This window comes from Camelus ferus, chromosome 4 (genome assembly GCF_009834535.1).
Source record: "Camelus ferus isolate YT-003-E chromosome 4, BCGSAC_Cfer_1.0, whole genome shotgun sequence".
Classification (NCBI taxonomy): domain Eukaryota; kingdom Metazoa; phylum Chordata; class Mammalia; order Artiodactyla; family Camelidae; genus Camelus; species Camelus ferus.
Genome location: NC_045699.1, coordinates 72,112,027 through 72,128,142, shown reverse-complemented (window position 1 = coordinate 72,128,142; position 16,116 = coordinate 72,112,027). Strand labels below are relative to the sequence as shown.

Sequence of the window (16,116 nt, the reverse complement as noted above, 5' to 3'; positions counted from 1 at the left end):
CCCCGATAAGATCAACAGCTGAGTTTTCTTTAGCAACCATGGCAACCAGAGGGCAATAGGATGGCATGTTTAAAGTACTGAAAGAAGAAGAATTCTATATCCAGTAAACTATCCTTTAAGGATGAAGGGAAATTAAGATGTTGCCAGATAAACAAAGTTAGAGTAGTTTGTTATTAATAGACCTTCCTATAAGAAATGCTAACGGGAGCCCTTCAGGCTGAATGGAAGAGCACTAGACATTAACTCAAAGCCAAATGAAAAAATAAAGAACCCTAGTAGAGGTAACCAGTAGGCAGTTCTAAAAGAGTGTATTGTTGCACTTTTGTTCGTAACTCTTCTTTTTTGCTATATGATTTAAAAGGCAGATTCATAAAACAATAGGTATAAATCTATGTTAATGGGAACAGAACGTATAAAGACGTTATCTGTGACAACAACAAAAAGAGGGCGGGATGGAGGTAACAGGGCTGTGTGTATACTACTGAGACTAATTCGGTATTATTCAGGCTAGGTTGCTATGAGTTTAAGATGTTCACTGTAATCCCAAAGGTAATCTATAAGAAAAAATTTTTAGGAATATGCAGGAAAGGAGGGAATCACAATGGTGCACTATTGAAAAATTAACCAGGTCCTTGAAAAGCAGTAATGGCAGAATTGAGGATCAAAAATCATGGAGAACAAATAGCTAAATGGAAGAAGGAAATCCATGTTAGTAATCACTGTAAATATAAATGGGTTAAACTCTCCAATTAAAGGTCAGAGTTCAGGGGGAGGGTAGAGCTCAGTGGTAGAGCGCACGCATAACGTGCACGAGGTCCTGGGTTCTATCCCCAGCACCTCCTCTAAGAATAAATAAATAAACATAATTGCCCCCTGAAAAAGTTGGAGTTTGACAAAGTGGATTTTTAAAAAACATGACCTATCTACAAAGATACAAAAAGTTTGAAATAAAAGGATGGAAAAGATATTCTCTAAAAATAGCAAACAGAAGATAGCTTGGTGGCTATGTTATTATCAGACACAATAGACTTTAAGTCAAAAAGGTAACAAGAGAAAAAGACAGTATTGATGTAAAGGTTCCATCCATCTAGAAAGCAGCGATTGCAAACACATCCCCAGAACACATGAAGCGAAAACGGGTGTAATTGGAGAGAAAAGGAGACAGTTGGAGACTTCAGACCTCACTTCCAATAATGACTGGAACAACCAGACGGAAGACCAGGAAGGAAACAGGGCGTGAACAGCACAGTAAGGCAGGTCAGACCCGGTGGGCGTGTGCGGAGCGCGACAGAGAACACGCCTTCTTTTCAAGGGCATGTGGTGCCTTGGTCAGCATAGACCGCGTGTTAAACTGTGGAACAAGTCTTAATAAATTTTAAAAGCTTGGAGTCAAAGTATCTTTTCCAATCACAGTGGAATAAAAACAGAAATGAACAGGAGACGGGACGCTGGAGTACTCGTAAGTGGAGATTAAATAGCACTTTTCCGGTGGGGGGTAGAATTAGGTTTATTATGTAATTAATTTATGTTTCAACAGAGGTACTGGGGATTGAACCCAGAACCTCGTGCATGCTAAGCACACACTCTGCCACTTAGCTATACCTTCCCCCTCAAAACAGTCTTTAACAATCAATGGATCAAAGAAGAAATCACCAGGGGTATTAGAAAATTCCTCGAGACGAATGAAAACAAAAATGCTACGTATCAAAAAACTTATGGGATCTAGTGAAAGCAGTGCCAAGAAGAAATTTCACCTACATTAAAAATACGGAAAGCGTTCAAATCAGTGACCTAACTGTACACCTTAAAAAGCTAGGAAAAGAGCAGACTGAACCCAAAGCTAGCTGAAGGAAGGAAATAGTAAAGATTACAGTGCAGGGCTGTGCATCCTTGGCCCCCACCCAGGCCCCGTGATCGACCCTTTACCTCCTGGAATCCTTGTCTCTGGCCTCAGAATTCCTTTTCCTATGGCTTTTATGTCTGGGAGAAATATTTGTAGTGCAGCTTTTAAGGCTACAGCTGGCCTCATTCCTTAAGCATTTCTGCTACTTGTGAACTAGAATTTCCAGCAACTCTAGGATTTTCTGCAACTCTTTCTACAATTGATTTCACCCAGAAACTCACTAGAAGACCCTCTCTGTCAGGCACAGGGTGGCCGTTCATCCTCGCCGGCATCCGATGAATCCAGGCTAAGTGCTGTTTTGCTGGCGTAATGGTGCTGATTCCTGCCAGTGAAGGAACCCTACACCATCCCTCTCTGGCCAAGGTGAAGTCAGAGCCATGTGGTTCTGAGGCCCACTGTCTTATGCAGTCACCAGTTTTCAGATGCAGCCGTGTTGGTACCGACTTTGTCCTGAAGGGTAGCTGGGCAGGTGCCCTTAGAGCTTGCAGCCCCCCAGATGCTGTGTTCTTTGTCCAAGTTTGTTTTGGTTATGTCACAGGGAGGTGGGTGCTTTGAATCTTTCCCTTGGGGAAGGTTGCAATATGGAGCATGGGGGCAGGGGATGGGGCTGCCACCAAGACTCCCAGCCCATGGGCGTGCTTGGGCACAGCCTTGCCACTGAAATACCTTTCATCACGGTGGTAAACAGACTGTCCCGAGCTCACCCACGCGTTTCCCCTGGGCTTCACCACGAGAGGAGCTAATATAGTTAATGCTTGGCCCCGCTGGGAGCCTCCAGGACCCTGGACAGCCTCCAGCCTGCAACAGGTATTTTCAGCTTTGTCCCCAAGATACAGCTTTTAAAGGCAAGAGCCAGGTGAAGACAAGATGTCCCCACGCTGTCTCGATGGTGTCACCCAGGCCCACAGCAGGGCTCGCCTCTGCCAGGGAGGCCTTCTCCGTGCAGCCCAGGGACTGAACACAACCCCAGATCCTGGCCATTCTGATGCACCCCAGCTGGTGGGCGGGACTATAGCTCAGTGGTAGAGCGTGTGCTTTGCATGCGTGAGGTCCTGGGTTCAATCCCCAGTACCTCCATTAACAGCAACAACAGCAAAAAATAATAACAATAATAATAATAGCAGTGGGGAAACCTGGGTTCTGATGCAGCCCAGGCACCCGGGGGTGTGATGTCCTGAGTGACAGACACAGCTGTGCTTTCCCCCAGCAAGGGAGAGAAGTGCCACGTCCCAGGACTGGCCAGGCCCAAGGAGGTTCCGAGAGTGGACCCAGCAGGTAGAAACACTTAGAGTCGCCAGGTGCTGATGTGGTGGAGGAGGGCGTGTTGCGCCCTTGGGCTCCGTCAGCTGAAAGCAGGGACAGCTGCCGGGAGAGCGCGCGCTGCCGCGGGGGTCTTTCACGAAACCTGAAGGCCCTCGGCCAAGCCGGGGAGTCCAGGGCAGTGATCCCAGGCCAGCCTGCGGTCTCCGCTGCTCCTTGGGGGGCCAGGTTTGTCCCCACCACCACCACCACTCCACTGCGGGACTCGCTCCCCCAGCCTAGGTCTTCTGTCTGCGACTGGAGAGGGAAAGTGGTCCGAGGGCCCCTGGTGCTGCTGCCCCTCCCACCCCAGGCTGAGCTGCTCAGGACTCTGGAATCTCTTTTCTGAGCCCTCACCCCCACCCGACAGAGACTAAAGAATGGGTAACGGGAAGGGAAGATGCCCCTGGCATTGCTGTGAGCACTGGCTTTGGGGTCTCTGGGTTTGAATCGTGCTCTGGTGACCTTGGGCATGTGCCCAGGGCCAGGCTCCCAGACTCCCCAACTCTGACCTCTGCCTCCCATCCCCTACCTTTGCCAGAGCCCAGGGCCCAGCCTCTCACATCCTTTGCTTCTGACCTTCCAGTGTGATGCTTTCTTCTCTCATTGATATGGATCCAGCTGGAGGCAGAATCTGTCTCTCTTCCCAGACCATAGTTAGAACACAGAGGTCCCTCACCGCACCCAGAGGACCTGGATGTGGCTGGACTCACTGGTCCAGAAGAGGCCACCGCCTGCAGAGCCCAGCTGTCCTCCTGCCTGCGGCTGCTGCCACCCTTGCCCACCCTTTGGGGCAGAGCCCAGCCCCTCGGAGCCAGCAGACTTGCATGGAGGGGTCGACACCTGAATCCCAGTCCTGGCTCTGACATTTCACTGCTCCAAATCTGTTTCCTTCTCTGTAAAACGAGGATGGTCCTGTCGGCTTTCTGGAGCTCGAGGACTGGCAGATCATGGGGAAATGCGTTAGCCCTGGCACCTGATGCTATAACCACAACTGAGAGCCTCCTGCCTCCAGCTGGGTAGCAAAGAAGGACTCCAGACAGAAGGATGAGGCTTTATTCGGGAAGAGCTCAGGAGGGAAGGTGGGCCCCGGGGCCCCACCCTGTGGCCTCTGGAGGCCAAGGACCTTAGAAGCCAATGGCTATGGGCATCCGAGCCACCTCAGAGTCCCCCATGGGGGACACAGGGGTGGCTTCAGAGTCCGCCATGGGGGGCAGGGAGGTGGAGGCCTCGTCGGCCACCGTGGGCAGCGCCTGGTAGGTCAGCGTCCAGTAGTTCACGTAGCTGGTCCGCAGGTGCTGCTTCATGGAGCTGCTGTCCATCTCCTTCTTGATTTCCAGGTAGTCGCCGCCCTCCTGGGTGTAGGGATCCCAGTTTGCGGGCACAGCTGACTCGCCCACGTTGGGGTCCCTGCGGAGTAAGCACAAAAAGGCTGAGTGACTCTTCTGTGATTAAAAGTGCTTCAACCCTCAAAAAAAAAAAAAAAGGAGCTGGGTGGCTGAGTGGGGTCTGGAGGCTCTGGGAGGCTGGAGACCCACGTCCCCGACTCAGCACCGCCCCGGGTTGTCTGGGCAGTCCTCCACCCTCAGGCCGAGTGGAGCCACTGGGACATTTTCCTGCATCCTGGGCGCTGGCTGGGCATGTGCACACCCTGGGGCCCAGCCAGGAGCTCTTATCCTTACACAGACAGGGGTACCGAGGCTCAGGGAGGTTAAGTGTAAGAGAGGGAACAGGGACTGCAGGACAAGGCGGCAGGAGGCCTCACCCCTGCCTTACCCAGTTCTGGCAAAGTTGGTCCAGTAGGCGATCATGATCTTGGAGATAGTCCTGTCTTGGGCCCGGTAGCCCAGCGGAGTGGCGAAGGGCTTCCCGAAGACGTACTGGAGGTCATCCCCGTGGTCGGCCTCCATCCAGCTGGGGTAAAGGGGCATCCGCGAGGGGTAGGAGAACAGGTAGCTGTAGGTCTTGCCGCTCCTGGGGCGGGGAGGGGAGACCCCCCAGGTTGGCAGGGTGCTCACCTGGGGCCGCGCATCCCAGACGTGGGCCCCAGGGGAGGCCGTGGGGCGATCAGGGAAGGGTCTGGGGAGTTCCTGCACAACTCAAGCACCATCTGGGTCCCTACACCTGGGGAAGGGAAAGCTGTGGCCAATTTACAAATTCACGGGTTCTACGATTTCAGTTGGATCTGTCCTTTGCTTCACCAAACGTATTTAAGGCATCTTCCTTTTGTAATTCAGGATCAAGGAAGGTTTTTTTCTCTGCAAATGAATTTGTATTCTTCATGTGATTGGACAAGATAGTATGTGCCCTCAGATGTTTGCCTTTTGGCCTCACTGACAGGAAGCTCAGAGCTAAAGTTCTTGCCAAGCTTTCATCCTAGACTTCTAGGGGTGATTTTATCTCCCTACTTCTATTTGTTTGTTTTTATTTTTGAGGAGGGAGGTAATTAGGTTTGTTTTGTTTTTTGTGGCTTTGGTTTTTTTGGATTTACCTTTAATGGAGGTACTGGGGATTGAACCCAGGGCTTTGTGCATGCTAGGCATGCACTCCGCCACTGAGCTATGCCCTCCCTCCTCCCTACTTTTTAAGCATTCTTAACTTATTTTTTCATTTTTCATTGGCTATTATTATACGGAGGTTTTTAAATGTGGCCACAGGCTTAAGTTATTTTGCGAGTTGGCAAACTTGAAACCCATCACAGAGATCACCACCCAGTGTTCTCTCCTCCTACACAGCCGGAGGGGTGGAAGGCAGACTCAAGGACTCTCCGATAAAAGGACTGTGGGGTGTGGGAGGGCGTGCAGGGCTGGGCAGAGGCCAGGAGGCTCACAGGAGGGTTTCATAAAGCCTGGGAGGGGAGGAGGGGCTCTCTCAGGCCCGGTGAGGCCTGGGCAAAGCAGGCGGCGCTGCACAGGTGGGGACCCGAGCAGGCTTTCCCAAGCCTCCCGGACACCTGGGAGCCACCCACCTGCACGGCCTCCCTGATCCCAGGTGGGCCTCCCCCACCCTTCCCTCCTCACTTGGCGTTGGCCCTGTGCTGGGCCACGGCGACCTCCGTGGGTATCAGGAAGAGGATGTCGGTCTCAAAGTCCACCACGGTCTTCTTCTTGGTCTCCTGGGACGAGTCTTGGGCCCAGGGCTCGGTGTAGAAGTCAAAGGTGGCGTTGGCACCTCTGAGCCCCTTGTCAATGGTGAGCCCGCTGACCAGCTTGTAGAAGTCCTCCCTGCAGGAACCAAGCCAGCACTGGACCCTTTGCCCACAGGAGGGGATCTGCACCCCTCTCTGCAGAGGGCCACGGGCGGACCACCATCCCCACCATGGTGCTGACTCCCTCATTCTGCCAACACCTCCCGCAGCTGCCCTGGGCCCCACACTCCCAGCTCACGCGGTGATGCTCTTTTGGGGGTTGTTGATGGCTGGCATGTCGAGACCGGCAAAGAGGTGGGAGTCCATGTTGTTGGAGCCTGCTAGGTAGTCGATATCAGCGGTGTTGGCGTACAGGTTGATGGGGTCATCGGGGATGAAGTCTCCATCAACGACGGGGACGAAGCCCAGGTAGTGCAGTATGGGGTCTGGGTGGGAGAGCGGCAGGTCCTCACCCCTGCCGGCACCCACCTGCCCTCCCCTTGACATCCGAGGCAGGAGCTGACGTGGCCCTGACGAGGCTGTGGCAGAGATCTGCCTCCTCTGTTGGAGAGCAGGGTTGCTCGGCCACAGCCCTACGACGTTCGGGGCAGGAGAATTCTAGGTCGCGGGGGCCGTCCTGTGCTGTGTAGGGAGTTGAGCAGCCTCCCTGGCCTCCACCCAGTAGACACCAGTAGCAGCCCCTCTACCCCCTCCTGAGCTGTGAGAACCAGAACAGTCTCCAGACTCTTCCCTGGACACAAATTCACCAGCACTGAGAATGTGAATGAAAAATATTGCCAGCCCAATCGGTAAAAAAAGGACGCTGTGGCCATCAAGTCATTTGCTGCTACCACTGCCCCCAACAGGAAGCGGAGGGAACTCAGGGTGGAGACAAACAGGCGGCCCAGCCTCTGCAGCTCCCCCAACGGTGTCCCCTGAGGGACTCGGGGTGGGAAAGCACAGGACGCTGGCCCTGGACGGCTCAGGGGCAGATCAGGGGAGCGATTTCAATGGCTCAGATCTTTGCACCTTCCCATACATAAAAAAGCACTGAATTCCTTAACTTGTGATATCTGGTTTTCTTTAATTAACAATACTCTTCTGATGTCTGACTCCCTGGTCTTTGGGGCAAAAACGCCTGTATATCCTGGCTCCTCCCCCGCCTCTTTGGAACAGTCCCTCAGAGCCATCTGAGAGGCTGCCTCCCAGGCTTGAGTCCTCAGAAAGTCCACTGAATAAAACAGAACTCTCAACTTTTAGGACGTACATTTTCAGTCAACAAGAACCACTGGTCCAGGGCCCAAGACTGTCCTCTCACTATAGCCAGTGGCCCTTTCCTGTCTCCCTCGTCTTGCTGGGCCTAAATCAGGAAGGAGGAAGACCTGGAAATGCCAAGGGGACCGATGGAGAAAGCGGTGCCCCCTCTCAGGCCTGGGTTCTAGTGTGCTACCCAGAAATGGTGCGAGGCCTGCACATCCCTCCAGACCCCAGAACTGGCCCGAGAGCACCAAGTGGCTGGTTCTCGGCAGCTGGATGCTCCACTGTTATTAGGTCTGGCCCGTTTTCCCTCCCGTTCAGCTCTAAAGGAAATGAAGTATTTCTGCAAACCTGGGGTATTGCGACCAGGACCCCCATCGGACACCAAAATCCGGTGGCTCGAGTCTCTTATGTAAAATGGTGTCGCAAATATGTAAAATGGTGTCGTATTTGCATGTAACCTACCCACAGCCTCCCGTGTACTTTAAATTGTTTCTAGATTACCTATAATACCTAATACAATTGTAACTGCTGTGCAAATAGTGGTAAATTCAATGTAAACACTATGTAAATAGTTGCCAAGAAGAGGCAAGTTCAAGTTTTGCTTTTTGGAAACATCTGGGATTTTTTTTTTTCTCAACATTTTTGATCCGCAGTTGGTTGAATCTGCAGGTGCAGAACCCTCCGATACAGTGTTGGTTTGCACCTGGGGCCATGTTGCTGGCTGCGGTTTCGTTCTGCCGGGCACTCATAGTCTAATTCCCATTAAGTAAAAGTGCCACTGTTACGGCCCCATCGTGCTTTATCTTAGAAGAAGGAACAAGAGCGAATTCTCGCCTACTGGGCTGACGAGACTGGCACTCATAGGCCTTTGCTGCTGGAGTCCCCTGGCCTTCCTGGAGTGTAGAGCAGCAGAGCTGGAAGGGCCAGATGCTCCAGCAGGTGTTCAGGAAATGTTTGTTGAATGAATGCTTGGAGGAAAGAATGAGTTTGTCTAGTATAGAGGCTCTTGGTCTCCCCTTGAATCTCACCCAAATTTTGTGCAAATGATCGCATACATATGCATTACTGGGAATTGGGGCCCAAACATTCATCAGCTTCTCAAAGGGGTCAAGACCCACGGAGGACAGGAGGAAAGACTGGCCACTCCTCCCCTTACAGCCGGACCATGCAGCTAGCTGCCCGGGGGCACCAGCCAGCCATCACTTCCTCTTCCCTCTGGGAGCACGGCCTTCCCTGCTGTGGAGCCCCCATGCCCCCCACCCCAGCCCCAGCAGCCCCCACTCACACTCCAGGCCTATCAGGGGCAACTTATAGGCCAGTGTCAGGGCACGAGGGTCGGTCACCTTCAGACACCCAGCCAACCTGGAGGTGTCGTCCACGGGGCAGCCCACCTTCTCTGCGATCTGGGGGTTGGGGAGACGCAGTGGTCAGGGCAGAGAATGTGGGGTCCAGGACAGAGAATGGAAAGGAGGAAGGAATGGAAAGGTACCCCCACTCCCTACCTTTTTGGCCCAGAAGAGGGGGTTCTTCTGGATGGCCCAGGGGCTCAGTGCCTGGCCACTCTGGCTGATGGCTCGCTTGAAGAGGCCTTTGTTGTAGGGAGAGAGGGTCTGCAGCACACAGGGGTCCTGTCACCCACCTTGGCCCACAGGGGACGCCCAGGACACCCTGCCTGTCAGCTCCAGCTGCTCCTTATCCCCGTCAGCCCCCTCCCACACCCCTGGGGGAAGGCCCTCCCCTCCAGGGGTCCCCAGACCTGCAGAGAGACGCTGGCGCCTCCGGCTGATTCCCCAAAGATGGTGATATTGTCAGGGTCTCCCCCGAAGGCCGCGATGTTCCTCTTCACCCAAGCGATGGCCATGTGCTGGTCCCGAAGGCCGTAGTTACCTGGGGGCGGGGCGGGGGCCTGAATCCTGGACTCTTGGCCAGGGCCCACACCCTGGCCCACACAAGGTGCACAATCCACGTGAGTGGGGTGAGAGTGTCCCCGACTGCAGGGAGACTGTGGAGCCCCAGGATGGTGCGTGGAGGGTCCCCAGGAGGCTGGTTAGGTGGGTCTGGGTGGGTGGGGCTCAGGATAGGGGAGGGGAGCAGAAGGGCCAGGCCTGTGCAGCGCTCCGCCCCCACCATAGCCCCTCTTGTCTGTCTGTGGCTTCTGTGTCGGCCGATCCACCATCTTAACGTCCCATCTCCTGTCTCTTCCACGTGGCTCCCTGCCCCGAGGCGTGGGTGTCCTCCTGGGCCTCCCCCCGGGCATCCCTCTGGGTCTGGCCACCGGCAGCCTCTTCGCTTTCACTGCAGCTGCCAAGAGGCTCCTCCTGGGGCTCACAGTCCAGCTCCCCCTCACTCTGCAAGTAGGATTCTGCGCCTTTCCAGGGGACTGTCGGGGGGCTGTGCTGAGGGGGCGCCCCACTGGGCTCAGCTCACAGGCAGGGTGCGCTGGCTCCTCCCTCCCCCCCAACCCCGCCGCGAGCCCACGGTGCCCGGCGGACCTGGCAGGCTGGAGTCCCCGGTGCTGAGGAAGCCCAGGGGGCCGACGCGGTAGTTGAAAGTGACCACGATGACGTTGCCCCGGGTGGCGATCTCCTCGCCGTCGTACAGGTAGTTGCTGAGAAAGTTGGCCCCCTGGCTGGACCCCATGAGGAAGGCACCTCCGTAGATCCAGATCATGACAGGCAGGTCGTAAGAGACTGAGGCAGGGGGAGCGGGCTCGGTGACCCCAGATGCACCCCCTCCCGTGCCCCCTCTCCACTCTGTGCAGATGTCAGGGAAGTTCAGCTCTGAGGCCCCCAGACCCGACCAAGGGGCTGGGCCCGGGCCTCTGGCGGCCTGGGGGGCTTCCCGTGGGAGCGGGGGAGGTGGCGGGCACGGCGGGGGCGGGAGCTGACCTTCACTTCCGCCCTGGGGGACCCAGATGTTGAGGTAGAGGCAGTCCTCCTCCCCAAAGGTGTCGTCCTGGGTGATGGTGGCCTGCAGGCATCGTTTCTTGAAGTCCTTGGCCTCCAGGGTCCCTGTGGGCGGCCGGCGGGGCTGGTGTGAGGATGGCGGGCGCCCCGGGCCACCCCCGGGGCTGCAGGGCCCACCACACCCCCGCCTCCCACCTTGCCAGCCGGGGTGCTGCTGGGGATTCTCCAGGGCCTTGGGGGCGGCAGCGAAGGGGATGCCCTTGAAGATGTCAACAGAGTCGCCGCCAAAGAGACTCAGCTTCTTGTTGAAGCCTTCAACGAAGCCGCCCTCCGTATGCACGGCGCCCAGCTGGACGGGAGGCCGAGGTCAGGCAGGCTCGGGCTGGTTAGTCTCCAGCGCGCCGGGGCCACCCAGCAGGCCCTGAGTGCCCAGAGGCTCCCCAGAGACAACGTCAAGAAGGGGCCCATCTGCACCCGAGACCAAGACTCCTGCCGCCTGCCCACGTGGCTTGAGGAGCCAGCTCCCTGCCTCCCCCGCCCCACAGGGTGTCCTGCTCCCTGAATCTCACGGAAAGCTGGTCCCACCCATGTGTTCTCACTCAAGGAAGCCCTTCAAGGAGGCCGAGACAGGTGAGGTGAAAGTTGGGATTCTTCCTATGGCCCTCTGTGACCTTGAGCCTCAGCTTCCCCATCTGTAAGATGGGTGAAAACACTTTCTCCCTCATGGCCTGTTTGCCTGTCCGGCTGCCGGCAGTGGGAGATGCTCTGTGGATACTGACTGTTTCGTGCCCAACTGTGAGCTACCTTGAGCCGTGGGCCCTTCTTTCTCCTCCTCTCCTCCCTCCCTATGGTGTCCAACCAGCCAGGTCCCAAGTCTCCTCACAGCCCCTGTGCTCCAAGCTGGGCAAGACCCCAGACCCACCTGAGGTGGCCAGAACCACTGCTGTGTATGCAGCCTTTGCACTGAGCTGGTCCCACATGGGCCAACATGCCCCGTCCTCACGAGGGGCCTGGGGGCTGGCGCTTATCTGCCCATTTTTCCTGTAGGGAACTGAGGCTTTCTTGTTTGAAGCTGCCCTGCTGGGATGTTGCTGCCTGACCTCAGAGCCAGGCCCTTCTCCCTGCGGTCTCCACCCTCGGTGCTCCTTCCCGTCTGCCCGCCAGGGCAAGCGCACAGGTGGACACCTCCCAGCTCTCACCTGTGCTAGATTCCAGGTGGGCAAGAGCAGGGCAGCCCCACATCCCAGGCCTGGCTGGGCCCCAGCTGCCCTCTGAGGTCTAGGCTAACAGGGGCCCCCTGGCCTCGCTGGGGTGCGGAGTGGGGATGGCTGGAAGTGGAGAGAGGAGGGAGGCAGAAGCAGGTGCCTGGGGGTCTGGGCCCAGGAGGCAGGCCCCGGCCGGCACCCCTCCCCCCCTGTTTTTCCTGACCAGCTTCCCCAGCTGCTGGGAGAGGGAACAGGGCCAGATCAGGGCCTGGGGGACTGGAGATGGCTGCTCAAAAGTATATCTGTGTGACGGAGATTGGCCTGAGGGCCCCGGGGGTGGGGGGTCCCACGGCATGGGACCCCGGACTTCATGGCAGCTGTGGGGAGGGGTGTCACTGGCTGCTGGAGTAGCATGGAGGAAACCAGTGTCCTCTCAGCATCCAGAGAACAACTCCCTCGAAGGGACCTCCTCCTGGGGGCAGGAGGGGCCCAGGACCAGTGCCTGGACCTCCTTCCGGGCAGCAGGGGTGCCGAGAGCAGGGTGGAGAGACCAGCTTCGGGGGGCCCTGTTGGAGTCCTTATTGGGAGCAGGGACTGGCCGGCGCCTGCACTGTCTGCATGTGGCTTGGCTGGTGTTCCCTCCTGGAAGTGCTTTCCTTGCCCCATTTCTACCCAAGGGAGGGTAGATTTTATAGCTGCCCCGGGAGGGTTAGCTGGGCCTCCTGGCTCTCACTCCGGAGGGGAGCTGTTGCAACCAGCTGGCAGTCACCTCCCCCTTGGGAGGAACAGAAGCTGGAGATTCCATTAGGAGGCAGATCCAGGGTTGGACTAGCCCAGGTTCCAGACTGCTGCTCAGCCACTGAGGCTGTGTGATGCTGAGCGAGTTGCTTGTCTGCTCTGGGCCCCTGTCCCCCTTTCTGGGAAAGGGGACGACATCGTCGTCTCTAGAGAGAGGAAGGAGCCCGAGGGCTGTTACAGGTCTGGCAGCTGACTCAGCAAGTAAAAACTCAGGATGCCCAGTTACACTTGCGTTTCAGACAAATGATGATTTTTTTAAGTATATTTATGTCCTAGATATTGTGTGGAACATGTATCAAAAATTCTTCCTGGTTTAGGTGACGTTCGAGTTGGACTGGGCGTTCTGCCTTTTATCTGGCAGCCCGACTCACCCTGCAAAGGAGAAGCAAGCGCTGCTGGGGCTGCTGCTGGCTTCTCTTTCTCAGGCTGGGCCTTTCTGCCAGTGACTTTGTCTGTCTTCCCTCTGCTGGGCCCCGTCCCCAGTGTTCCCGGGTCTGGCCTAGCGGACAGAGAGGGGCCCCTCTGCTGGGCGCTCGCTTACCTTCGCTGCACTCGCTACTGCCAAGCAGCAAGCAAGGCCCAAGACGGCCAGCCCCGGGCGCCCCATGGTGTGTGTCTGCCTGTATGTGGCCCTCCCTCTTGGCCTGCGGGTATTTATGGGGCCAGAGCCAGCCGGGAGCCCGGGTTGGCAGCTGCCTGCAGAGGGTCTCTTCCCCCTTCCTCCTAACCTCTGCCCCTTCCTCCAGGCTGGCCGCACTCCAGGTGGTGTATGTGAGGCCAGGAGACAGCTGCTGTTTCCAGCCGGGCTCAGGCTTGGCCAAGGTCACGTGCAGACACACACACACGTGCAGGGATGGTCTTTCCTTCCCAGGGCCGGCTGCTCCCAGGTGCCCTGCTGCCCACAGTGTACCTGTGCAGGTGACTGCCTACCTGGGAGCAGAGGCAGGTGGCACGGGCGGGAGCTGCAAGGGCTGGGTGCCCAGTGCCCTGCATTCTGACACCGGCACAAGGGCTTCGTTTCAACCTTGGGGAAGTGGGTGTGCTTCCTCCCTGTGCCCTGCCTGCAACTCAGCAGATGGGGTTTACAGGGGACTGGGCACGTGACTTCCAGGGCAAAAAGGGCTGGGTGCTGCTGGGTGGCCAGTGTGCTGCCCCTCGGTACTGAGGGCGCACTGGTTATGCAGTGTGAGGTGGGAGGCGGGGACCTGAGCATCAGGAGGCTGTCCTGCCCTGAGTGTGGGGAGACCTCACTGTCACCGGGACAGCACTGGGATGGGAGGACGGGAGGCTCAAGCCCAGCCCTGAGGGCTTCCTGAGGAAAAGGAACGGCTGGGCTTTCTGGCCACAGAAATGGCCTAAGTGAAGACCCTGGGGCCACAGGCCTGTGACCATCACCAAGACCCACAGGGACCTACAGATAGACACCTGTCTGCCAGTCTACCTGTTACTGTTTCCAGCGCCCACATCTGTTGTGATGCAGAGTGGATAGAGAGAGGGCAGGAAAGGTAGGGAAGGGGGGGTGGCTTTTGGTAGGAGGGAGAAGTCAGGACGCTGGGAGGAAGGGGCCCTGCAGGATGGGCAGCAACAAGCGTGGCTTCAGCTGGGGGGTGTGGGGACTGGGGCGCAAAGGATTCGAGGGGTGCTGTCAGTGACGAGGAAGCACACCTGCTGACTCATAGCTCTGCCCAGCTCCTCCTGTTCTGAGCGTCTGTTCTAAAGGAAGTGATTCTGACTGTGGGGGAGGGGGCCCCGTGTGCTCAAGGACACTGAGTGCAGTCTTATTTACAGTAAAGGAGGAAAGGAAGGAGGTGGGTGGGGGGCTGGAGGGGAGGCAGGGGAGAGGGTTTTTTCCTGAATTTCAATAATAGGGGGTGGCTACTTCTTTATAGAACAGCAAGGGCCCACCTGGTCCTGCACAGAGCAGGGGATTAGCAAACACCAGAGGAGCGTGTCCGGAAAGGCCCGGAAGAGCCTAGCAGGAAGGCTCACCGCTGGGCTCCTGGCTGCGTCTGCCCAGTGCCTCCACTGGTTGATCCTGCTTTAGAGATCTGACTTTTGGGATGTTAATCTCAGCCAGGAAAGCTTTGGCCGACGTCTGAGGTCTGACAAAGACTCTTTCCTTGACCAAACTCTACTCAGGCTCTCCGGACTCTTTTCCAGCTCTGCATTGTCCAGTTTTAGCAAGAATCTTGCCAGTTTGGTTTAACCAGTATCCCCCGCCATCCATACCTGAGCCCCTGCAATGTCTGATTGGGTTCCCCGCCCTCTGCCATCCCCCAGGTGCTTCTGACCACCCTGGCCTGCCGTCAGCAAGAATCCTGCTAGGTCAGTCTCGCCAGAAGCCCCCTCACCTGTGATGCTCGCTCCCAGTAAGTTTCCATCCACGGACTCTCCCTGCTCTGTGGCTATGAATTCCCACTTGCCCGTGCTGTATTTGGACTTGAGCTCCACTGTGTGCTTAAGTCTCTCTTCCCTTATTGCAATAATCCTGAATAAACTCTGTTCTTGCTGCTTTAACTACTGCCCAGCTCTGGGTTTCCTCTTATGGATCTCCCCCAAACCCTGGGACCCCAACCCAGCGGAGGGGTGGTCTGTGTGCCTCAGCCACCTTGGTCCCCCGGGCGTGGACGGTGTGGCATTTGCTGCGCTGTGGCCTCGCTGCTGCTTTTCCTCTCTCAGGCAATCTTCTGACTCCCTGGTTCTCACAAAAGAAACCTGGGAAAATCAGACAAAACTAGGAGCATCGCGGCTGTGACATTTCAGCTGCACTGTGGTAACGTGGTGGAGAAAATTTAATCCAAATGTCTGAACTGGGAGCTTTGAGTCCTGGTCTGCAGACCTGTGAGGAAGTTTCAGGACAGATCATGGGGGCCTCGAAGCCCCTGGAACTGGATGCACGTGTGTGTGGGTAGGCATGTTTTTCTTCAGAGAAATGCTACGGTTATCACTGGATGCTTGGAGCATCTATGACCTTCCAAAAAGTCCAGGCTGGAATGACCAATGTTCTGAATTGATATAATTGACAAAACAGAAAACCAACCCGATTGATTTAACGGCACATGGACCTTAGGCAAATACATTTTGAAAATGTTTCTTTCTGGGCTGGAGCATCTTCTATGAAAGGCAAATGCACCTGTGTCAACGTCATACAAGGCAGACACTGCAAATCAGAGACTGCACTCGATAGCTGTGTGACCCGAACCGGTGTCTTTACCTCTCTGAACTTCCTCACTGATACCTTTGCTCAGGGAGACTACCTATGACAGGTCCATAGCACAATTAATATCAGGGTCTACGATTTTTACTATTTACAAGGGGCTCAAAAGGAACATTTAAAATTTGTTTTCAGGCAGAGAAACATTTAGGTCATTTATCAGGAGATGTTCTAGCCTCCGTGAAAACAGTTCCTTCCAGTGACTTGGAGGCAGGACTGTATGTCCAAGCAGGATTTATCCTAAGGAAAAAGAAAGGGCAAAGCAATCCTAAATGATCTCCAGGGGTCTTATTATTTTTATCATGTATTGCTTTATATAGTTTATCATTTGTTTAAATAATCATATACTTGGTGATTTATTATATGATCTATTATACTGGTAGGAGAAAAAGTAATTAAGCTAG

General features: G+C 55.7%; 1 protein-coding gene and 1 non-coding gene across 2 annotated transcripts; one reads left to right on the top strand and one right to left on the bottom strand.

Annotated features, from left to right (window-relative positions):
* The first annotated feature begins 2,908 nt into the window (after positions 1 to 2,908).
* On the top strand, positions 2,909 to 2,980 carry TRNAA-UGC. The gene has a single exon. It is a non-coding gene; the product is annotated as a tRNA-Ala (tRNA).
* A 1,262-nt stretch (positions 2,981 to 4,242) lies between these two features.
* On the bottom strand, positions 4,243 to 13,147 carry CEL (carboxyl ester lipase). The gene is made up of 11 exons (XM_032478743.1): positions 13,040 to 13,147; positions 10,691 to 10,844; positions 10,478 to 10,600; positions 10,082 to 10,279; positions 9,346 to 9,476; positions 9,092 to 9,199; positions 8,875 to 8,992; positions 6,589 to 6,775; positions 6,223 to 6,426; positions 4,979 to 5,176; positions 4,243 to 4,612 (listed from the first exon to the last, which is right to left on the bottom strand). Exons 1-11 carry the CDS (start codon positions 13,103 to 13,105, stop codon positions 4,330 to 4,332), a joined length of 1,770 nt encoding a protein of 589 aa, XP_032334634.1. The 5' UTR covers positions 13,106 to 13,147; the 3' UTR covers positions 4,243 to 4,329.
* Positions 13,148 to 16,116: the final 2,969 nt, after the last annotated feature.